The sequence below is a fragment of the Mytilus californianus genome, unplaced genomic scaffold, assembly GCF_021869535.1.
Source record: "Mytilus californianus isolate M0D057914Y unplaced genomic scaffold, xbMytCali1.0.p SCAF_2, whole genome shotgun sequence".
In the NCBI taxonomy this organism is placed as follows: domain Eukaryota; kingdom Metazoa; phylum Mollusca; class Bivalvia; order Mytilida; family Mytilidae; genus Mytilus; species Mytilus californianus.
Window position 1 is genome coordinate 82,184,564 of NW_026262668.1, and position 26,113 is coordinate 82,210,676.

The 26,113-nt window shown below is 32.3% G+C and overlaps 1 protein-coding gene across 3 annotated transcripts in view; it reads right to left on the reverse strand.

Annotated features, from left to right (window-relative positions):
- Positions 1-900: 900 nt before the first annotated feature.
- The window catches only part of LOC127728286 (double-stranded RNA-specific editase 1-like), a 67,127-nt gene continuing 41,914 nt past the window's right edge, over positions 901-26,113 (reverse strand). For all 3 annotated transcript variants that reach the window (XM_052235607.1, XM_052235604.1, XM_052235605.1), the window contains 3 exons: positions 14,715-15,542; positions 11,791-12,462; positions 901-2,366 (listed from right to left, as the gene is read on the reverse strand). In XM_052235607.1, coding sequence (XP_052091567.1) covers positions 1,846-2,366; positions 11,791-12,462; positions 14,715-15,542 — 2,021 coding nt within the window. In that variant the 3' untranslated portion in view covers positions 901-1,845. The remainder of the gene's footprint in view (positions 2,367-11,790; positions 12,463-14,714; positions 15,543-26,113) is intronic.

Consider the following 26,113-nt stretch of genomic DNA (forward strand, 5'->3'; position numbering starts at 1 on the left):
ATCCATACACTTGAACACAAGCTATTGTCTGGAAACTAGAAAAATGCTTATTTTTGGCCCCTTTTTGGCCCCTTATTCCTAAACGTTTTGGGCAATTACCCCCAAACTCAATTCCAGCTTTCCCTTTGTGATATGGAACCTTGTAGTACAATTTCAGAAAGATCCATACACTTACACACAAGTTATTGTCATGAAACTAAAAAAATGCTTGTTTTTTGCCCCTTTTTTGGCCCCTAATTCCTATTATTTTGAGGCAATTACCCCCAAAATTAATCCCAGCATTCCCTGTGTGATATGGAACCTTGTGGTACAATGTCAGAGAGATCCATACACTAACACACAAGTTATGTCTGGAAGTTACAAAAATGCTTATTTTTGGCCCCTTTTTGGCCCCTAATTCCTTAACTGTTGGTACCATAACCCCCAAAATCAATCCCAACCTTCCTTTTGTGGTATTAAACCTTATGGTAAAATTTCATAGAGATCCATTCACTTAAACTAAAGTTAGAGTGCGAAAACCAATGTGTCTTCGGACGACGCCGGACGACGACGACAACGACGACGACGACGACGACGACGCCAACGTCATACCAATATACGACCAAAAAATTTTCAATTTTTGCGGTCGTATAAAAAACCAGCTGAATGGGAATAACCTGTCGGACCAAAATGTTGGATTACGGAAGTACAGCATAAACAACTAGACTCGGGATTCATCTAGGAAACCAAAATCATTAATTATTCAAGCATGTTAAAATACTTAAGTATTATGTTTCTACTTGAATTATTTTTTTAATTTCACTATAACATGCTAAACTATATTTGTTAGTGCAACACAAATGTCCACACCAGCCTAACTATCAAATGTACATTTCCGACAGTTCAAATAAACGTGATGTATACAAGGGTTTCAAGTATTTATTCAAAGGTTGAGAACAATTCCAATAACAAACAAAAAATCAGCTCAATATATCTACTAGGAGGTTGGTTCAGTCATTTTTAGTAAATTATTAAAGTCTACACCAGAAGTTATTTGTTTTTAGATTTATCATATGTTACTGAATGAATAAAACTGTGTGAAAAAGCTCATAAAGAAAGCATACTTGTACTTGCATTTGAAAAAAAATGTCTTTTTTTATGATGTAAGTCCCATAATTCAGGAATAATTAATCTTAAAATCTTTCATTTCAAAAGCGAGCTTACTTTTTATAATCGCTTCATTCTCAAATAATCATATGTGATTTTGTTTGTTGAAAGTTAACTCAAAATATCCTCTGAAAAAAATTGCCTATTTTTCATACATAAAGTTCCACAAGTGATCTGAAAATCATCTAAAATAAATTTTTAGTAGATTCATATTCCTGAAAGCTATCTTTATATCATGAGACATAAGTTTAAAGGCCTAGATTTTGACGTTTAAAGCCCCATAACTCTGAAATAACTTGCATGTATCTGAAAATAATCAAAATAGTTAGTTACCTAGTTTTCATTATAACCTATCATTTGATAAATGTTCCATAAAGTATTCTTAAATGATTGTTTAAAAAGTAGCTGAAGATACCAAGGCAAAGAGAGAATCAAAACTCAAAAGTTCAATTGAATCTGACACAAATCAGGGACATGCATGGACTAATGAACAGACAATGGTATATCATTAAAGGTGCGTATAAAAAAATGATAAGAAAGTCTCACTCAGGCCATTTGGGCAAGGCAAGCCTATTTGTTTTTTTAACAATCTAACTAAGTAATTGTAGAGTGAGCTTTTATAAAAAAAAAAATTATTAAAAAACAATTACAACAAAAGATAATATAATGGAGTGATAAAATGACTGTAAATATTTATGATTACAGTTGTACTAATGGAAACATGTCCTGTTCTAGTGGCTTTTTCACCCATACACCAAGTCCAGCTCTTTGGAATGTATTATAAAGTTCCTCCTTGGCAAGCTGATAGTCCATAACTCTTCCTTTAGCCTCTGAGTACAGTTGTGGTTCACTAGACTCTGGTTGACTTATGATGGAAGGAATTTTACCACACAATTTAGAGAACTGATTAAACAAACTTTGTTTACAGAGTCTTGAGATTCCTCCTTGCTCCGTTTTCCCAGTTGTAGTATTGATGACCTCTAAGGTGGGACTTGACAAACACCAATTGACTGCAAAACTGGGTGCTTTACCTGGCATTCTACTTTCAGGATTCCTGATTCCACTTAGAAATGGTTGGTTGAGTTTGTATGGTTTTGGGATATCTTTGATACCACTAAGTCGACCGAATACAGCACGTGACAAATGTTCTGCATGATATAAGTGGCCTAATATGATGCTGTCATAATATACTGGCTCAGTGAAATGACTCAACAAAGCACCTGAAAGTATATATATATAAGTATATTTTATTAACATAACAAACTTTGTATATGTTAACTATTTAGTTTAGTAGTTTAGTTATTAAGTTTAGTCTTTAGTTCTATTTGTATGTATCTTTGTATTTACAGTTTGTAACTTGGTGGGTTTAGATTAAAGTTGTACAGAGAACATTTAAGTCATTTACAGTTAATTAACAGTATAATGTTTTTATCTATATCAGAGCTCCAAATAATTTTTCCTTAGAATATGAATTTAACCTGGACCTATGTTTTATTATCACAATGCCTACCGGTACTTAACCTTTTCTATTACTTTTTACTGTGTACTCCTTTCTTCAAAGTAATTTCACATACATTACAGGATCTTTACACACTTTGATTCTTCCAAACACACACTGATTTACAGTACTGTGCTGTTTTGTGCAGTAGCTTATCCAAAAATTTTGATAAGGGGTGCCCACTGACTGCCTAAGAGGGGGCCTGCTCCAGTCATGCCTCAGTGATTCCCTATATAATCAACCAAATTTTTCCCACAAAAAGTGGGGCTCAGGCACCCCCTCCCTAAATCCGCCTCTGTTGTGAAATAAAACAAAAGACACAATTATTTTTCACAAGTAGAAAACAGTTAAACAATTTCAAGCAGTTTGGATACTTTTGAGGCTTGTATAGATTTTTATCAAATGATAAAAACTTAAATGATACAAATGGGCACAAAAAGAAGGAATGGCTAGTAATATAAAACAGGTATATTTTGCTTGAAGTTTTTGTAGGAGTTTTGTGTTCCGGCAGACATAAATCAATATGAACAATGCAAAATAATTCAGTTGTCACTGTGGCAGTATACCATCAAAGACAACATGAAAAGAAAGATAATTGTTTGTTCTCTATATTAACAAGTAGAGACATTATCTGTACAAAAGATGTTCTCTGATATGAGGTAGGATGCAACAAAACAACATGCCACTTGCTTGCATAACAACAACAACATATGTTTCAATCACCTTTGTGGACAATATAACTGCAACAAAACATTCTAACCTTGTAACTAATCTACACCTATGTGTTTTGCATACCCACGTTACTATAGCATCACATGTAAATACTTGACATCAAGTGATGCTACATCAACATACTTATCATGACTCTAAGCATGATGGCATACTTAACTACTATTAGAGAACTGTTATTATAATACATTCAGAAAATATCAAGTTTTAGAAAGTATTTCTAATAAGATGCACTGATTCTTTAGATAATGCATACAATTTTCAAAGTCAGATTTTGAAATGAAAGTAGCTCCTTAAATCTGCAGGATAGAAAAAAGATAAGCCTTTGATAATATTATCATACTTTAAAATACTAGCTACAAATCATCAAATCAAACAACGTTTTTCTGTTTGGGTGTCGGTTTTTCTATGCAGGATGTCTAAACTCAAAGTCAAGTCAGGTCTGATTATGGACAGCAACTTAAAATGAATGTTATACAATTGAAAAGTTTGACATTTTATCTAAAAGTTGCCAGTATATATGATCTCATGAAAACAGATTTTAGATCTAACAGTTTCCAGTATATATGGTCCCCAGAAAAGAGATATTATATCTAAAAGTTGACAGAATATTTGGTGTCCTGATAAGAGATATTATCTCAAAAAGTTGCCAGTATATTTATATAAATATGGAAATTGATATTTTTCAATAACTCTCAAATACTTTTAAATAATATATTTTGACAAAGAAGTACCGAAACAGTTGAAGAGCTATATGACAAAAATACCTGATACAAATAGCCAAATTCATCTAAGGTCAACTTTGCCTGAGGGAGTTGAAACCTTAGTTTCTTTATAATTTTAAAATTTATAAACGGACAATTTTAGAAAAGTTTGTTATAAATCATGTCAATACCGAAGTACTGACTACTGAGCTGATGATACCCTCGGGAACTGATAGTCCACCAGCAGAGGTATCGACCCAGTGATCTAAAAAATTGAAAACAACACATTTAATAATTTCATGCGTAAAATGCAGCAGATGACAAGTTAGAATTGGAAACTCAGAGTTACACAAAAACCTGGCACTACTGATTTGTTCATTTCAGTGGTACTAATAATCATTTACTATCTTCAACATTCCATGACATGTTGTGATAAATAAATGTCTAAAGGATTGTTTTTTTTTCTCTCTAGTGGATTTGACATTGAATGATGCCTTAATCATCTTCACCATTGTTAAGTTGGAAGACAAATTTATTCCGCAGAGTTCTACAATTTGTCTGTAGTTCCACTTAAATTGCTAACAGTAAGTTTACATGACAGCTGACTTATCATCAAAGCTACATTTACATATTTTTAACAGGTTTTTTTCTCATATCATTGAAAAATGATAGCAAAACGTGTGAACTCTCTTGGACATCCATGTAATATTCCTAATTCAAGAGCAGTTAGAATGTCATTGATCTAAAAAGTCAAATATGCTGCAGTGACCAAAATCAAAACTGAATGCAAATATCTATGAAATATAAGTTAGGTTATTTTGTATAATGTAACAAACATTATTGCTTATTATTATAACACCACCATACGCAAGCCTTTCTTCTCTAAACAAACCATATGAAAGTGTCAAACCTGTTAAAAATTAATGACTTGCTCTCTCAAAGGTATTAATTCTTAATTCTTAATGTACTAAACACTTTTTCCTAAAGGAGAAATTAATTTAAAATAGAAAATTGACCCAATGTATCAATCACAACAAGAGACAACTAATTAGTAACCCCGACATTTCTTTATAGGTTACAGGTTTGGTCCTAAATGTGGTTTGGTCCTAAATGTGTTAAAATGAAATTTTAACACTAAATATAAACCACTATGCAGTATATATTGCCACAAGAGTATGGGCAGAAATAGAAACGAAAGCCTCCATCAAGCCTTTTTTGCTCACTTGTATGCATTGCAATATATGATTTACTCTAGTACCAGTAAGGTAAAATCTGTGGATTCAAAGTGGTTTCAGATCAGATTAATATATCCATCAACCATAAACAGATGATATTTATACCTTACACTCTCCCTTCTGTAGAATAAAAACAATTTCATACTTAAAAAAATCTTTAAAAAAAAAATTGCAATAACAAACTCATTAACACTCATGTGAGGTTAAAACTCATTAAAACTCATGTGAGGTTAAAACTCATGCGATGGGAAAATATTCATTATAACTTACAACAAACAAGAATGTGTCCATAGTACACGGATGCCCCACTCGCACTATCATTTTCTATGTTCAGTGGACCGTGAAATGGGGTCAAAACTCTAATTTGGCATTATTAGAAAGATCATATCATAGGGAACATGTTTACTAAGTTTCAAGTTGATTGGACTTCAACTTCATCAAAAACTACCTTGACCAAAAACTTTAACCTGAAGCTTGACAGACGGACTGACGAACGGATGGACGGATGAACTAACGAAGAGACGTACAGACCTAAAAACATAATGCCCCTCTTCTATCGTAGGTGGGGCATAAAAAAAGAATTTTTACATAAAAGTTGGATAATGCTCTTCTTTTTAAGTAAATTTGTCCTTAGAAAAAGTATTTTTATAAGTATTTAATAATAACATCACTATACTGGTGGCATTACTGCTTAGCCTGTTGGCATTAAAAGTTCAATACTCAACAAGCACCACACATAGAACCTTTCTGCCATATTGGATTCAAGGGTGTTCAGTAAAGTTTACAAGAAGAGGCTTTTTTTCTGGCAGATATACTGATTTGATTAAAATTGATTACTCCACAAGAAAATTTTTTGCCATTTCCTTACATCATTGGTTCAATTTAATTCTCATCAGCACTTTTATTCTGATTTGAAAGTTGTTAAGTCTGATTAGCTGGGACTAAAAGAAATCTCTTATTTAATCCCAGAACTAAAGTTACTTTATATGACATAAGAATAATAACTGGAATCACTAAAAATATTGGACATTATAACAGACCACACCAACAACCAACACCGGTATCCTCCTAAAAAATATATGTACAAGCAAAGACAAAACAACAAACAACAAGAATGTGTCCATAGTACATGGATGCCCCTCTTGCACTATCATTTTCTATGTTCAATGGACCGTGAAATTGGAGTCAAAACTCTAATTTGGCATTAAAATTAGAAAGATCATATCATAGGGAACATGTGTACTAAGTTTCAAGTTGATTGGATTTCAACTTCATCAAAAACTACCTTGATCAAAAACTTTAACCTGAAGTGGGACAGACGGACGAATGAATGGACGCACAGACTGAAAAACACAATGCCCCTAGGTGTGGCATAAAACATGATGGTCCAAATAGCCTGAATTGGCACAAAGTTATACTAGTTTTATGTAGGCACAAACCTCTTCCTTTCCCTATTTAGACCATATGTCTTATTTGTCTTAATGTTTTAAATGCTTTCATTTCAACAGATATGATACTAGTAAGTATGATTTATTATTGGTGCTTAATGCCACTTGCAGCACTATGCTATATCATGGCACCCACTTTTTATTGGTGGAGGAAGCAGAACTACGACCTTAAAATTGTTATCAAAACAGACAATCTAGTCAATTAAGATTTGAGTCCAATGCACCTGCCACGTGTGGGGTTCCAACTAACAGCCCCAGTCAGTGTTGACAGGCTAGTGATTACTGTAGATGAACTAGTAAGACACACTTGGACACTGGGGAATGTTGATGATTTAAATGAAATCACCACATTTAATAAAAGAGATCTTTCATCTTCTGTCATATCTACTGTATCTATATGGAAATGTTTCTATGTGTTAACAACAAAAATAAGTGTTGGAAGGAAATTTAATGGTAGATAATTGTATTGTACAGAGCTATCTGTAAATCTTAATTACAAGTCTCTTCAGGCTATCAATCAATAATATATACCAACAGTTAGAGCCATAAATCCAACAATTACTGTACAGGCATTGTAAATTAGCAAGACAGAGGAACTGGATAGAAACTACAAATTCTGGGCAAAGTGTTTTACCTGGACTGGACTGGACTGGACTGTGGACCGGACTTGACTAGACTGGACTCTCACGTTTTTTTATTATAACATCTTTTTTATTAATAATATCATTTTAATTTATAATCTTGTCTGTCAATAAAAGTTGTATTTATTAATGACATTCGACTTTAGAACAGATGTTTTATATCTATTAAGTTACAGATTGGAATGACTTATATCTATTTAGGTACAAATTGGAATGCAGGATCAATGTTATTGTATATAGCAGATAGGACAGGTAAAAAAGTATCGTGTATAATACATTTATCACCTTATTCTATTTTATTTCTGAAATTTATTATCGTGAAAATTGTTTCACATAAAAATAAAAACAGTTTTATTCCATTAAAGGACCCATGATGAGAAAAGTAATATCTAATAATTGAGAGACACACATTTTAAAGTTAAAATTTAAAAGCTATGACTTTTTTAAATATGTCTTCTCTTTTCTTTTAACTGTATCAATATTACATGAGTATTTAGTTTGGTTGATTGATTGTTGGTTGCTTAATATCCAGTGGCAAGTATTTCATTCATGTTCATATATTTTAATCACTTGCACAATGAAAAAACATAAGTTATATAAAACATCTTTGATTAAACTAAACTGTAGAAGTTAAGTGTTGTTTTAGAAACAATTTAATCTGGCATTAAGACAATGCTGTATATTATAAATCATTAGAATGACATTCAGTTTCAGGTTTGTCATGATTTCCTGTATCATGTTTCATCAAGCTATTGTTTGATTTTTTAATTTTGATTGTAACAGGCTATTCAGCATATAAAAAAAAAACATGAATTCAAACACAGTTTAATTTTTGACCCTTTGGACCTTAATATGGACTAATTTGAAAACAGGGCCCAAAATTAAAAATCTGAATGCACAGTTGGATTCAGCATATCATAGAACCACAAGAATTCAGTTTTTGATGAAATCAAACAAAGTCTAATTTTGGACCCTTTGGACCTCAATGTAGACTTATTTAAAAATGTCCAAATATCCAATATAGAAATACATGGTAAAAATCTCAAACAATTCAAGACTTTAAATTAATCCTCATTGAAATTGGTTGATTTGTATTTATTTTCAATTGAAGAGTTCTTGCTGTTGTGCAATACTTTGCTGTTGCACAATACTTAGTAATAGTGTTTACAAACTAAACATAATAATTTACACACACTGTTTGGTGTGTATCTCCTGCCATATCAGTATTTGTTGTTTCTTTATACAGATCAGAAATAATTTATGTTAGAACCAGCTTAGCCAGTATTAGAAAAGTCTAGTTTCTTAACAATTAAAGCCATAACCCACAAAATCGACCCCAACCTTCTGTGTGTGGTATGGAACCTTGTGGTACAATTTCATAGAGATCCATTGACAAATACTTAAGTATTAAGTATTTGTCCGGAAACCAGAAAACCTTGTTTCCCCCCCTTTTTTTGCCCCTTATTCCTGAACAGTTTGAGCCATAACCCCCAAAGTCAAACCCAACCTTCCCTTTGTGGTATGGAACCGTGTCTTTCAATTTCATAGAGATCCATAGACTAATACTTAAGTAATTGTCCATTAACCAGAAAAACCTTGTTTTTCATTCCTTTTTTTGCCCCTAATTCCTTAACGGTTTGGGCCATAACCCCCAAAGTAAATCCCAACCCTCCCTTTGTGGTATGGAACCTTGTGGTACAATTTCATAGAGATCCATACATTATACACAAGTTATTGTCCGAAACTAGAAAAATGCCTTTTTTGGCCCTTTGTGACCCCTAATTCCTAAACAGTTGGGACCTTAACCCCCAAAATCAATCCCAACCTTCTTTTTGCGCTATTAAACCTTGTGGTTAAATTTTATAGAGATCCATTCACTTATACTTAAGTTATTGTCTGGAAACCAAATGTCTTCGGACAACGACGACATGATAGCAATTTACGAACGCAAATTTTTTGAGGTTGTATAAAAACTAGTCCAACCAAACAGATTTTACATAAAAAAATCCAGTTGTGACCTCATTTGGAACTCGGCACAAGTCATTAAAGCTCATACAAATCAGTGTAAATATCAAATATTCCATCATATAGAGTGACTAATATAAACAATAATATAAAGCATAAATCAAAGTTTCCACTTTGAGAAATTATATATAGTTTATTCACATTTACATTGTAATAGATAATAGAAACTGTAATTATTATTTTTGCAATAAAAATATGAGTTATGTATACTATAGTTATTATCTGGAAATTATTTTTTTATTCATCTTTAATCAACATTTTATTCCAGTCATATGGAAAACCTAATAATGGGGTTATATCATATTTAATTAATCACTCTTACCTACCAGCTTACAAAATATATAACACATTTACACAGCATATAGCTAGAGAAAATAAATTGTCAACAAAAGAGGTAGTTTAGAATAAACTTTTATCATGAAGAAAAAACTAAATAAGGTTGTGTTTTCTTTGGCATCTGGCTTACTTTTTTTTTTTTAAATTCGTACTTTTGCTGTTAATTGCAGGCTCAACAAAAATGAGGAAAAAAATTAATAAAAATATTCCTCTCTATACTATCTTTTGATTGTAAGTAGCTTCCGTCCAAGTTTGGTAAACATCCAGGATCGTTTATGAATCTAATAAATGTTTTAAAAACTTAAACTGCAGACTGTATGTAATGTTAACTGGAAAAAAAATAAGTCCATTTAAAAGTAAAATACCGAAAAAATGGAACAAAATTTTAACAAAATTTCCTTCTAGATACTAGCTTTTAATCATAAACAAGCTTCTGTCCAAGTTTGGTACAAATCCAGGATAGTTAAAGAAAGTTGTTAAAATTTTAAAAACTTTAACCACAGAGTGAATGTAATGTTAACTGGCAGAAAAACTAAGTCCATTTATAAGTAAAATACGGAAAAAATGGATTTTTTTTTTTACAAAATTTACTTTTGGATACTATCTTATGATCATAAACAAACTTCTTTCCAAGTTTGGTAGAAATCCAGGATAGTTTAAGAAAGTTATTAAAATTTCAAAAACTTAAACCACAGAGTGAACGTAATGTTACCTTGCAGAAAAACTAAGTCCATTTATAAGTAAAATACGGAATAAATGGAATTTTTTTTTTACAAAATTTACTTTTGAATATTATCTTATGATCATAAACAAGCTTCTGTCCAAGTTTGGTAGAAATCCAGGATAGTTTAAGAAAGTTATTAAAATTTCAAAAACTTTAACCACAGAGTGAATATTTGTGGACGCCGCCGCCGATGACGCTGACGGAATGTAGGATCGCTATGTCTCGCTTTTTCGACAAAAGTCAAAGGCTCGACAAAAAGGATGAATCAGGTACACACATTCACAAATAAAGTCTATTTCAGAAAAGGTTATATTTAAATAATGTTAAGTCTCTCAATCCATCATACATCTTTTTCCCTTAAGTTTATATGCAAAGTCTTACACTTTTTAAACAAGTGAACACCAACTGTATTATCTTCATTATTATTTTTCTATTTTTGTTGCACCCATTTTGGAAGGAAAAAATGTCTTCAATCCCAGACTTCAATTAGTACATGATAATAAAAAAACACTCAGAATAATTATGCATTGCAATACTGTGTTCTGACAGTAAAAAAAATTAAGAAGTCACTTGCTTTCTAATAGATCCCTTCTTCTAGATTTCTAAAAATTACAGAAGGGAAACTGGTGTGGCCTAACAAGAATATTAATTTTAGGAAACACTTTTTATTAGAAGTTTTAGATATAATGGTTGAGGAGCAGATATTTTATGAGTATATAGGAACCAGTTACCATTAATTATTAATGTATCAAATAAATTACATAAATGTTCACTAAAATGAATTTAATTTTCACATTTTGCTGTTTTTGTGTAAAAAGAGAAGAATACATATCAGATGAATAAAACATTATTTTTTCATTAACCTGAATTTATCATGGATTTGTCGTCACTTGATATCATAAATATTTTCTTTTATTGCAGAGGAAACAAAAAATTTAATCTTGAAATTCATATACCGGTACCTATTTTCATTTATTAGTATTCTGTAGTAAGCTTATATGTGATGCTTTCTCTAAAAACATGTTTTCTAAAATTCAGGAATTCAAAAAGCGATGCAGCACATTGTAACTTGCCATGACAAGTTGAAAAAAAACCCCAAAACTCACAATGTCCCTACCTTATTCGAAATCTATCAATGTTGGATTTTAACAAATGAAACATAACATGACTGTCTGGATTACAGAGCAGTATGCCATATTTATGCAAAACGTCTATTACCTGACAAATTGCCAGTTGGGACAAATTATGATGGACAAAAACTTATTTTAACTGTACCTTTAAATGATCCTACCAATAATACCAACCTTGTACTCCTAAAACATTCCACCTTGCTACTTTATCACTGCATGACATTGTTAACAGTCTTTCTCCCTGTAAAATTCCATCCCAAGTCTGGGTGACACCTGATGGCTTCACTGGAATGGTTCCTTCCCCTGATTCTATTTTTGTCCTCAACTGTCCTCTTGCTTTTCTGTTTGGATGAGGATCTTCCTCTCCTGTTTTAGCCTCATGAGGTGAAAAAATTCTAGAATCCCCGCAAGGTGCTGTGCTGATGTATAAATGAAATTTTACTCCTTCTTTAAGTCTGAATCCTCCATCCTCTCGTTTGTCAAACACAGATGCATCCAAATTATTTTTTTGATTTGGTGGTAAATACTTTGCTAGTTCAAAGTATAAAAAGTTTAACAGAGAACGCCTTGCCAGGATTTCAGCATGGCAATCATTGACTGATTGACCCTTTTCACTTATGAATTCACCATTTATACATTTTGTCCCTGTGGTTACACATATAACTTGTGATGAATTAGGATCATCATCCTTTGTCATGACAACACCAGCTAGTACTTTACGTTTAGCATACTGAGTTGTAAAACTATTTGTCAGATCACTAAATTTTAGTAGTACAAGTTTTGATACAATATTGGCTAGTTCGTGTGATACTTCTGATGAACCATCTCTTTGAACTGGCTGCATGTCTGAAATAAAATTAGATATTCTTATTAAGGATCATCTCAATAGTTATATGATTTATAAACTAATCAGAATAATACAAGTAAAAAGCTGGCACTACCAACTGATGCTCCTTGAACTGCACAATTATTGAGATTTTTTTTTTATTTCGAGAGTTCAAAATACCATGGTCCAATCTGATTAATATGCAGATCATGTGTCCTCACTTTGCCTACAGTTATCTAATAATGCTCCTTTCTACTTTCTGTTTCAAAGGCATTACCAATCAGCTGGTTTATCGTAATAATGTATGCCTTCAAAAATTTGTAGGTAGGAACTTTATTTGCTGATGTAATAAGTTCTTTAACAGAATATAGAATGGGGTGTTGTCAGATAAGTTTCATTCCAATCAAGAAAAGGAAACTCAAGCTTCCATCTGGAATTTTACCATTTTCCAATTTGTTCTATTTTAAGTAACAGTGGCATTGACCTTTTATCTACTGACCCCAAAATCAAATAGCCTCCTCTCCTTCATCATATCTACCATATATATATATCAGTTTGATTACAATCAAGCAAGGAAACTCAAGTTACCTACCAAAATCCATTTGTTTCTGTCACACAGAAGAAAGAGGTATGGACAGACGAATCAATTATTATATGCTCCAGACTTTTTTCAGGAAGCATAAAAAGTTTAACACACCTATTCATAAATACTATAAGAAAGGAGTACAGACTATAAAACAATAAAAGACATTTTTGCAACTATTTTTGCAATCATTTTTTTTTTGTTCAGAAGTAAGTACAAGGATCCCATTATATGTTTTCAAAACAAAACAATTCACAGTCTTTTAAGTTTATAAAAATCTTCATTAAAAGGCAATAACTCCAATAAACAGTCAATTGACAATTCAGTGAATTGACAGTTTTGGTCATATGTCTTATTTGTATATATATCTTTCATTGATCATCATTTCTGCAATCTAATATAGTTTTCAAGATAATAAGCTTTAAGGCCAGGTAAACAGCTGTGAAAATTGCTTCTAATGTAATTTAAATAAAATGCTTCGCTGAGCGCAGCCTGATACGACCGCATAGGTCGAACCCTGAACAGTTGGGGCAAATTTGGACACAATATTCACGTTTTATACTGTCTGAATTTGGATTGTGATCAAATTTTTGACATGATATAGGTTTCTGACACAAAATAAATGTGGTCAAAGATCTTATAAATCCATTGCGCAATACTGTGCAATTGAAGATTTCTTCTTGAAACTTTTCAAAAATTTGAAATTCTAAAAATTTTGAAAAAAAAATATGAATCCCTTAAAAAATTGGGAAAAAAATTCCCCCACCCCCAACTTTTTCAAACCCCCCCTTGGAGCAATAACCCCAAAACTCAATCCCAGTCTATCCTTTGTAAGATGGAACCTTGTAGTACAATTTCAGAGAGATCCATACACTTACACACAAGTTATTGTCTGGAAACTAGAAAAATGCTTGTGTTTGGCCCTTTTTTGGCCCCTAATTCCTACATGTTTGGGGCAATAAACCCCAAACTCAATCCCAGCCTTCCCTTTGTTATATGGAACCTTGTGGTACAATGTCAGAGAGATCCATACACTTACACACAAGTTCTTGTCTGGAAACTAGAAAAATGCTTGTTTTTGGCCCCCATAACCCCTAAAATGAATCCCAACCTTCTACTTGTGGTATTAAACATTGTGGTACAATTTCAGAGCAATCGAAATACTTATACACATGTTATTATCCTGAAACTAGAAAAATGCTTGTTTTGGGCCCCTAATTCCTAAACGGTTAGAACCATCATCCCCAATGTCAGAGAGATCCATACACTAACACACAAGTTATGTCTGGAAGTTACAAAAATGCTTATTTTTGGCCCCTAATTCCTTAACTGTTGGTACCATAACCCCCAAAATCAATCCCAACCTTCCTTTTGTGGTACTGAACCTTCTTAAAATATTTCATAGAGATCCATTCACTAAAACTAAAGTTATTGTCCGGAAACCAATGTGTCTTCAGACGACGACGCAGACGACAACATCATACCATTATACGATCCCAAAAATTTTTTTGCGGTCGTATAAAAAAAATTATATGGTCAAATCAAGTCTTTTTCTTACTTGCCTCAAGAGGATAACCTGCTTATAATCCATTTACATGTATATACTGCTATCAAATTTGAATCTTTGCTGAACACTTTACATGTGAACAAAGCTAAAATGACCGTCTTGATACTTAATATAATTCATACCTGGTGCTTGACAAGTGTCTATTTTATAAATTTTAAAAAGAGCTGCAGCAGCTGCTCGTGCTTTGGCAATTCTCTTGTTTCGTGCAGTTCCTTCAAAAACTTCCTTTTCAACTTCCACTTTCATTGTAAACATTTTAGAATGACTTTCACCATGTTCATTGACAAATTCATACTTAAGTCCTGGTCGTAATTCATTCAATATCATAACAGGATTTTTACCATCAGGGTTAATTGGAACTGTTGATTTTTTAGTGATGGCATTGACAGCTCCATTAGAAGTCACTGCAACTGTTGTTACAGGTGTGCCATTTTGATTACTAGTATTTGCTTGTTCAAAGTTATTGAAGAATACTGTATCTTGTGGGTCAATAGATACATCAGACGTGAAATCAGTCCCCTGAATTTGTGGTCCTAACACTTTATGAGCATCAGATGCATTTGGAAATTGCACAAATGATTTCAAAGCTTTTTCTGCAGCTATCAGTTTTGCTGCTTTCTTAGTTGTACTTGATCCTTCAAAAGCCATTCCATTAACTTCTACAGACATAGTAAATACAGGTGCATGAACAAGGCCAGTTTGTGACACAAATTTGAATTCAAGTCCAGGTTTTAGTTCATTCAGTTGCATCAGAGCATTTTTTGGAGGTGCAGGGCCATTAGCTTTTCGTTTTTTCTTGCTGACAGGGGATACAACTGCCCCATCAGCATGTGTACGTTTTCCTAACATTGTGTTCTGTTTTTCAGTGTCCTCTTCTCCTTTTTCTCCTTCTTTTTCCTCTTCTTCCTTGACTTCTTCTTCTTTTTCTACTTCAGTCTCTTTATGAACATCTATAAAATATAGAAGTATTACAATCACTATTACTTATTTGAATGGACAGTAAACAGTTTCCCATTTAAGATAATTCAATTTATAGTAAACTTCACTTTAATGGGACTAGGATCTTTAGAAAGATCCCTTTTCTTGCCGAACTCTGTCAAACCGTTATCATATATTTGAACAAATAGAGACAAAAAAGCAACATTTTTCAGTATATAAAAGTGTACGTAACCAGAGTGTAAAACATTGGAAAAATATAAAAGAAGAAACAATCAAATTGATGAAAAGTCTGCCAGGAAAATTCCAATATAACTGTATTCACAAACATCAAGATGAAATGAGAGTACTTTTTTAAGGTTCATGATTGATGGAATGATTGTTGCTTGCTTTACATTCAGTGTAAAACTTGTCATGCATATTCAGGACGAGAGCAAATAAACAATTAATACAACTGATAGGACTGAAATGTGGGTTGACCTGGACGAATGGGAGGGAAATTTTAACTACCATTGGAAAATCTGGGTATCTTGGATAGGCAGAAATGTTACCTCCAATCACAGACCACTACAGACCTTTCAAGTTGCTTAATGTTTCTTTAACATTCAGAAAGCATGGCACTCGCCCTTCATCGGGCATCCCCATCCTTGCTTAACGCGGCTGCATATTCACCACAATGGATTCAACATCAATAGGATTGGTTTTAGGAAACTGCAATATTAGTGAAACAATAGCATGCCAAAACAAGTGAAACTTCGAGCTACTGCTCACTGATGACACCCCTGCCCTAATGTAAGTGTTATAAACAGGAAGTTGTTGAGTGATGAATCTGAAAACGCATCACACGGTATAGCTGACTTATATAAACCCTGAAACCAAATTTCAGAAATCCTTGTAAAATGTAGTTTCTGAGATAAATGTAATGAAAATTTTCAACTACTTGGATGTCATGTGTAAAATGATGTAAGTGTTGGGTTAACAGGAAGTTGTTGAGTGATGAATCTTAAAATGCATCACACGGTATAGCTGACTCATATAAACTCTGAAACCTAATTTCAGAAATCCTTATGATGTAGTTCCTGAGAAAGATGCGACGAAAAATATTCATGGGACGGACGGATGGACAGACAGAGGTAAAACAGTATACCCCCACTTTTTTAAAGCGGGGGTATAATTATCTACTTTTATTTAGAGGGGAAGGGGCATTTCTGCTGTTCTTCATGATATTAATTCAAAGTTGTTATAAATTCCTGTTTGACAATGGTATGTACGGAATATTTTGCCATTTTTTTCCCCCAAAGTTAGCTTCAAGCACAATATAATATCAAGAATCCAACTTAATTCCATGAGAGTACACTATTTCTACAAGAAATGCCATCAGGAAAGAAAATCTCTTAAATTAGACAGACTCCTCATGTTACACTGGAATCAATAACTAATGAAATTCATATATCAATTTTCTACACCTTTCTGTGATTTGCCTTCATTAATTATTGATAATCTTAAATAGTTTTATATATTGATTACTGTCAAGAAAGATTTGTTATTTATCTTGGAAGTTTAGGGAATGGTTTTAAGTAGATTACAAAATTAAATTAGTATGATTATCTGTATAGTCTGATCATGTTTTAAGAAAACTATCAGCATGGTCTTGTTAATAAATTCATCCAAACTGAGTGAAGTTGGGCAGTCATATTGTTTGCAAATTAGATGTTAATTACTTATTTGTTACAAGTACTACACTGGTAGTAAATAATATCAATTCATATCAGTGCTATAACTTATTGTAAAACAAATTTAACATAAGAATTTGTAAAGGAATATGTTCCAGACGATATGAGTATTTGGACCATACACGTAGGTCCGGACCGTATACGTATACTGTCTAGTACGAGCTGGACCATACATGTATTTGGACCATATGGGTTAATTTTAGACATTTATCAAAATCTTTGATGAATCTGAAAATGCAGCACACGGTATAGCTGACTCATATAACCCCTGAAACCAAATTTCAGAAATCCTTGTAATGTAGTTCCTGAGATAAATGTAATGAAAATTACATTCATGGGACGGAAGGACAGACTGACAGATAGACGGATGGACGGACGGACAGACAGAGGTAAAACAGTATACCCCCTTTTTTAAAGCGGGGGTATAATAAGATTAACAGATTAAATTAACGTAATTCTTTTAAATAGTTAAAATATTAAGTTTTTATTTCAATTAATTATAATTGAACTTTTTATAATAATTGGAGATTTCAGTTATGTTGATCTGTAATATACATTTGTATCTAATAAACTCGACCAACTTCTTAAAATTAGGTAGGCCGTACGCGTACAGTCCGACAGTATGCATATTTTGAAAAAGTATGCATACGGTCCAGACTGTACACGTATGGTCCAAATACTCATATGGTCTGGAACATGAAGAAAGGTAACTAACATTTTCATTGGTACTTTCTGTAAGAAGTAAATAAAAGCTCTTTTCTCACACATTTCTTCAAAATTTTAATATTTGACTAATTTTCTTTCAGTTTATGCAATTGTGCTTTTACCCAAAATAATGCCTACAAACAAATGGATCATAAACTAAAATAGGCTGCTCAGAATATCTTAATATAGAATCGAGAATAGAATAAAGAAAGGTCAATAATAAATGAATATATAGAAAGAGTTTTTAGATAACATCAAAATAAGTACTGCCTTTAGATAATATTGCAGAAAATAACATAGTTCCCAAATCTAGAAATTTGAACAAAATTCCTCAATCAATTCTATATTAGAAGGTGCACAAATTCAATATGTGTGAAATCTTTCTTAAGTATCAAGGATCTGGGTTAAAAACTGTAGGAGTTGATTGCAAAACAAGGTATATATCTACTTTTCCACACCAAGAATCACTCACCCTACATCAACAGACTATTAAATGGTTTTGCACTTCGTGCCACCAAGCCAATAAGCTTGTGACATATATATATATATATATATATATAAACAAGTCTAAATTGAAAACAACGTTCAAACCTATGATTGCGTTGGATAAAAACCACAATTTTTATACGTGTGCATGCAAAACAAATTTCTTGGTAGAGGGGTCTAAATACAGCACAAACAAAATTTTCCAAAAGACCAAAAAAGTGAAAAAGTATAAATTAACAAAACGCATTTGACTAGCAGGTCAAACAACGGATGTTCTTTAACCCTGCTGACTGCCATTGGAGATTGTCAATATATATATATTTTTTTTTTCTGATATAATTTATGAAAAGCAAACATAAAGAATATAGGATAAAAAATTCTGTCATGATTTTTAAAATTATATAGTCATATATTATTCTAACTTTATCTTACAAAATGATATGCTATAAAGTTAAAACAAATTCAGTATAAAATCCTTCCCAAAACAATGTGGTAATTAATTGTATCTATCTTACCTTTAATACTATGATATGGATATTACTTTCCTGTATGACCAGTACAAGTACTAATGAAAACTTATTAGAAAGTCAGATGAAAAAAAATAATCAATATAAACGACACAAAACGTCCTAGCCCCTTCAAGAGTAACTAAAGAACATTTCTCCTGAGAGTAAATTGATTAGATTACCCCCTTTATAATCTGACAGTTCTGATAGATTAAGAATTAGTTGGAGATTATATACAAAGGGTTTAAGGTAGTGTAACTTTAAATAAATATATTCTGGATTAGGAAAATAAATAGTCTGTTTCTCAGTAAAGCAGGTGGTAGCATGATTATCAATAGTTTGTTTGAAGTGCATGGCTATTTGCAGTATATTATTTGTATAAAATGTGTTGCTACCTGCAGAAATTTGTCATTTATCAATTAGTTTGATCAACTGTAATTTCTAAATTAACCAAGACTACTTTTTATATGCCCGTTTACGGTACATATTATGGTAAACTGTTGTCCTTCCATCCCTCTGTCTGTCCGTCTGTCGTCAACATGTCGGAAAATAACTCAAAAACGCTTTAACCAATTTGCATGAAACTAAAGTAAATTGTTTAAATCTACTGATGTAAGCTCCCTTTCGATGTTTATAAATTTAAGATTTTACGTTTCCAAGTTATGGAATTTTATTCATAAAAAATGAGAGATTTTCAGTTTTCTTACTACATGTATAACTCAAAAAAGCTTTGAAACATTATTTTCCTGAAACTTTGGTGAATGTTTATATATATTGACATAAGTTCTCTTTTGATTTTTCAAAATTTCTGATTTTACATTTTGGAGTATTTGGACTTTATTCATATAAACTGTTAACACAGAGATATGTCTCGCCTATTTGTTATTTTGATAATGCAACTGCATACCAAATACCATTGACTTTTCATAAGTCACTCTCCCTTTAAACAAATCTAAAAACAAACATTAACTTGTAAACTATGTAAAAGTTTCAAAGTCGATGAACCATAATGAGGGGGTGGGGTTATATAATCTCCATGGAAATGAAACTTGCAAATGCCAATACATTTGCATACCAAATATCATTGACTTAACATTAGTGGTTCATCTTAAACTGACCTAATCACAAACTAATACATGTAAACTAAGCAAAAGTTTCAAAGTCAATAGACAATGACTGAGGAGCAAGGACCAAATATTCTCCATGGAAATGAGATGTCCTAATGCTTATACAACTGCCTACCAATTATCATTGACCTACCACTAACGGTTCCCTTTAAACTGACCTTATCACAAACTAATATATGAAACTAAGCAAAGTTTCAAAGTCAATAGACCATGAATGAGGCCAAATAATCTCCATGGTAATGAGATGTGCCAATGCTAATACAACTGCATACCAAATATCGTTGACCTACCACTAGTGGTTCACCATAAACTAGACCTAATCACAAACTAATAGATTGTTGACCCTGCCTCCACCGGAAACAGCATACCTCTTGCTTTTTGACTCTGTCAAGGCGAGACAATAAAAAGGGGTGATTTTCCAGTTTTTCGGACAATAACTCAAAAATGCTTTGCGCAGCTTTCATGTAACTTTGGTGACTTTACCTATTAAAATAAGCTCCTTTTAGTTTTTTTCATAAACTTCTGATATGACATTGAGGAGTTATGGAACTTTATTTGTTGAATAAGCGACGGGCATATCATGCACTCATGGCGCAGCGCTTTATTTCCCTAGTCTTTATATGGAGCTTTTTCATAAAAAGATGTATGTATACACGCTATAAGAATTCAGTGTATTTAGTATTTATAATTTTCAGGGGCAATAACTCCAAAATGAGTAGTCTGATTTTTCTGAAAATTCCACAGAAGATAGACCTTGACCTTCTGACCAGATTTTGTCAAACTGCTTTAGTTTTTGAGACATAACGCAAATAACTTTGAAATTTACTAAAAAATTTACATTTCAAGAGCAATAACTCCTAGCAGACTGACCATTTTTTCTGAAAATTCCACAAGTAAAATTTACTAATAATTGACACTTCAGGAGCAAAAATATCTAACAGTTTGTCGGATTTTTCTGAAATTTCCACAAGTGATAGACTGTTGGTCATTTCAACCCAGGTCAGATTTGCACTAACTGCTTTAGTTTTTGAGATTTAAGCCAAAAACTGAATTGTACATCTGAGTTCTATTTTTAAAACATTGGGGCCATGTTTGATGATGGATCAAATCCCTGGATAAATTTTTAAAGTAGATACCCTGAGGAACATCCCGGTACAATTTGGCAACATTTGGCCCAGCAGTTTTCAAAGGAGAAGACTTTTTTTAAAGTTAACAACGACGGACAGACGATGCCAAAAACTCACATGACCTTTAAAGCCAGGTGAGGTAAAAAAGGAGGCGTGGTATGATTGCCAAGGAGACAGATATCCACCAAACACCAATACAGTAGCAGAAGCTATAAAGGGCCCTGCTGTGAAAAATGTGAAACAATTCAAAAGAGAAAACTACAACAATGAGCGTAAAACAAATGGGACAGACAGCAACTATCAACAACAACAAACAACAACCAATGAATTACAGGCTTGGCTTCGGACAGGTCCATAAAGAATGAGTCATATGAGAACATATTTTCCAAAACAAAATCATATAACTTAATTCATCAATTCATAATTTTGGGAAACCATTTAATTTGATAGACAAGAGTCCTCTGATTCAACTTACAAATGTAGCATTCACGACAGAATCAATGAACAAATTTGATCCATGGTTATGATGCCTGAATGTTAGATAGGATTTTGAAACTAGTCATCCTATGCATGAGTTTTTATTTCTGCAAAGTTTAGTTCAATTGGTTTGTAATTGATTTTATAAAAGAACATTGTTCAATTTGTTTTGAGATAACTTTTTAAACTTCTGCCATATAGAAATAATATACACTGTAAAAAGTGTGATAATTCCTAGACAATATTCCAAGCAAATCAAAGAAGAAAGTTTATACAGGTAATTCAATTTTTAAAGTACAGGAAGTTCTTTACGTGGACATTTGATTTATGTTAAATGTTTTCAAGAAAATTAATAATATTTCAAATTCAATGTATTAAAAATTCAAATTAAAGCCTGGAATACTCTTGAAATCAATTTTACAATATTGATCACCTCTTTATACATTGTGAAATCAATTTACTGCATAATTTACTACACTATTTTTATACTCCATCAATTCCATGTTTGAAGTTAATAGTTTAAAAGCATAAGAAGGCTTATAAAATTGTTTTTCTTAATGTAATAAACATGATAAATGCAGAAAGAAGAAAAACATTTTCTACAAAGCAATTTGTAGGTCATTGATTTTTACCCAAAAAAATCCAACAAAAACAACATGATACTGTAACAAGCATTTTTTTCCCTCCCAAGCACAACACAGTTAAAGACTTTATCAAATTATCTCTAGTAGTGACCATGAAAACAAAGACCCAGAATATTTACACCATCTTTATATGATCTTTTATATTTATCTTTTAATAACTGTTTCAATCTGTAGTAATTGTGTTGATTTAAGATCTTTGATAGTTTTTGTTAAGTTTATTGACAATTTTTAGACCTGTCTATTGTCGAGGACTGCAAGGAGCCCTCTAGATGTCTTTATGTAATTTATGTTGCTGGGTTGTCGTCTCACCTACAGCTTTTTAATTGATGAAAGGTTGACATAATTGATATGGCACTAGTTCACTCTAATTTACAGCATCTGCAAAACATCCAAACTTTTTTTAATCAAGTTTTTTTGCAGTTACACAAAACAAGACAATATATCATAACAGACATGTTAAACTATCTGAAACATGTCAACATGTGTGGGATATTCCTTACAGCCTTTTCATATCAATTCCAAAGTAATTCCATAGCTGATAGTCATGTAAAGGAAAGCAATTAATCAGATGAAACCAGTGATGGATTTAATTAAGTCAAAACCTTTTACAAGTCATATCCCTTAAAGATATTTTTTCCCATTATATGCCATATGATTTTTATGTGTGTATTAGGTTTCTACTCCTATACAAGTGTTCAGCTGAGGAGAAAAATAATCCAATATTATTCATATATGACCATCAACAAGACAAGTAATTCCAAAAATGTACAGAATTCATTATTTATTGTGGGATACCAATTTTTGTGGATTTGGTGGCTACAGGTCAACCATGAATTTCAATGTTCAACTTAAAGTTCAAATTTTCTATAGGCTTGTATGCAGACTTTTGTAAAACCATGAAAATACAATATGACTAGTGTACTGTTTAAGCAACAGTGAATGGAAATGCTACTCTTCCACCTCAATTTAATATTTTCATCACTTGAATCAGTCTGGAGAATATTAAAAGTTTTGATGAATTTTGTTTCATCAATCAAAATGAATCAATTTCCTTTGCATGTAGGTATTTTCATCATTTGCTTGAGAAAAAGAAATTAAAAATATAAAAATGATAATACACATTGTCTATAGACAATAACAGTTAAAACCAAGAGAACTAAAAGTAAAGACATTTCTTAATTGATTTATCTTCAGTGTGTTTTCATACTCATCTACCAGGTGATCTGATCTTTTACTTGTGTTTATGTGAAACTAAGATTATCTTTAGTTTTCTCTATTTGTTTAAGAAAATTTCCAGAAAAAAATCCAGAATTCAGAACATATGTAATGTTAAACAATGTCAGATGCAAGCCCAGTGTAGTACTCCATGCTTATAATCTATCAGCCATATATTATCTAGCTAAAAAATCCACAAATAACATGAATGATTGTTTTTCTTTTCCACCAAAATATCTCCCCAAACATTTACTCTGGATCCCTGTAGTTTTTAATTATCCCTACTCTGATAAATCTAATCTGGTAGCTCATTTTCAAAACATTACATGAAGTAAGTAATTTTTTTTTGCCCATTTAATCAACACAAGCACTCAAACATCACAATATTATATTGAATTAGATCTAAGTGGTTTAAAGGATTCTTACAAACATCAAAAGATGTATCTTTCATCACTTAGGAATACTTCATTGCTCATCCTAAGATAATTATCAAATTTTCAGATAGTAAACATTAACTTAACTTCCTACTTCCAAAAATTTATATCTACTGACGTCTATATGATACTGCAAGTTTACAAATACATTCACCTATTTCACTATATAATAATAAGTGTAAAATAGATTTCCATCGATTGTTCTTCTTATGTTGTACTGTTACACCACTATCCCAAGTTAGGGGGAGGAATTGGAGGCAACAAACATGTTTAACCCTGCCACATTCTGTATATGCCTGTCCCAAGTCACTAGCCTGTAATTCAGTTGTCGTTTGTTGCTGTATACTATATTTGTTTTTTTTGTATCAATTTTTTTTTGTATCAATTGTAGAATACATACCATTAAAAAAATTTAAAACATGATTTCATATCTTGTTTTTGAACAATCAAATTTTTTATAAGCCATGGCAATTAATACCTTTGCAATAGACAATGATGGACAGTTCTACCAGTCTGATCAATAATTCAGTAATTATTAATAATTAACATAAATGTTGTTCAACAATTGCACATAATAAATGCACACATTAATTACTGAATTTACAGTAGTTATAACCTTCAGAAGAATGTGAAGCAAATGTTATATTTCACTTGATGTATTGTTTGTCTATATGTATCTTCATCTTCATCAATACATGTCCTTTAGATCAAAAGCTTGATAATAAATTCATTACTGTGGAAAATAAACATGCCATTAACACAACTATTTTAGTTCAAATCTGACTTCTAATTGCCCTTTACTTACATCAAATATATCAATTCGAAAATGTTTTACTTTCATCAATATTCTATTCAATATAAGGAAATGATAGATTGATAAACATCATATTATTGAGACTTACAAAATTAGTTAAAAAAAAAATTAAACTAGAGGCTCTAAAGAACCTGTGTTGCTCACATCATGGCCACTTTTTAACAATGTAAACTTAAAATTGAGAATGGAAATGGGGAATGTGTCAAAGAGACAACAACCCGACCAAAGAGCAGAAAACAGCCAGCCACCAATAGGTCTTCAACACAGCAAGAAGATCCCGCACCCGGAGGCGGGCTTCAGCTGGCCCCTAAACAAAAATGTGTACTAGTTCAATGAAAATGGACGTCACACTAAACTCCAAAACATATAAATGAACTAAAATTAAATAAATGGGGTGTGTGTCCATGGGACACAGATGATGCCCCCCCTAGCATATCATATAAAGTTATAAAGGGACATAACTGAAGAACGGTAAAAGTGACACTACCCAAATTTGTACTTGATCTGAATTTTGTGGTAATAAGTATTGCGTATAAGTTTTATAAAATTTGGTTGAGGCAAACTTAAAGTTGGAGAACGGGAATGAAAAATTCAGCCGTACGGTGACCTATAGTTGTTAATTTCTGTGTCATTTGGTCTCTTGTGGAGAGTTGTCTCATTGGCAATCATACCACATCTTCTTTTTTATATTAGAGAACGGAAACAAATTTTCCATTTGTAAAGGGGCATAACTCTAGAACGGTTAAAGTGACGCCACCAAAATTCAACCTTGATCTGTGTATTGTGGTAATAAGCATTGTGTACAAGTTTCATAACATTTGGTTGAGGCAAACTAAAGTTAGAGAACGGAAACAAAAATTCAGGAATTTTTCCATTTGTAAAGGGGCATAACTCTAGAACAGTTAAAGTGACACCATCAAAATTCAAACTTGATCTGTGTTTTGTGGTAATAAGCATTGTGTATCAGTTTCATAACATTTGGTTGAGGCAAACTAAAGTTAGAGAACAGAAACCAACTTTGGGACGTACGTACAGACGTACAGACAGACAAGGGTAAAACTTAATGCTTCCTCTGATACAGCGGGGGCATAAAAACATACAAGACTTACAAAGGCCATAGGTTCCTGACTTGGGACAGGCGCAAAAATGCGGCGGGGTTAAACATGTTTTGTGAGATCTCAACCCTCCCCTATACCTCTTATCAATGTAGAATAAACAAACACACAGCAATACGCACAGTAAAACTCAGTTTAAAAGAAGCCCGAGTCCGATGTCAGAATAGGTAACAAAAGAAAATAAGCAAAATGACAATGATAC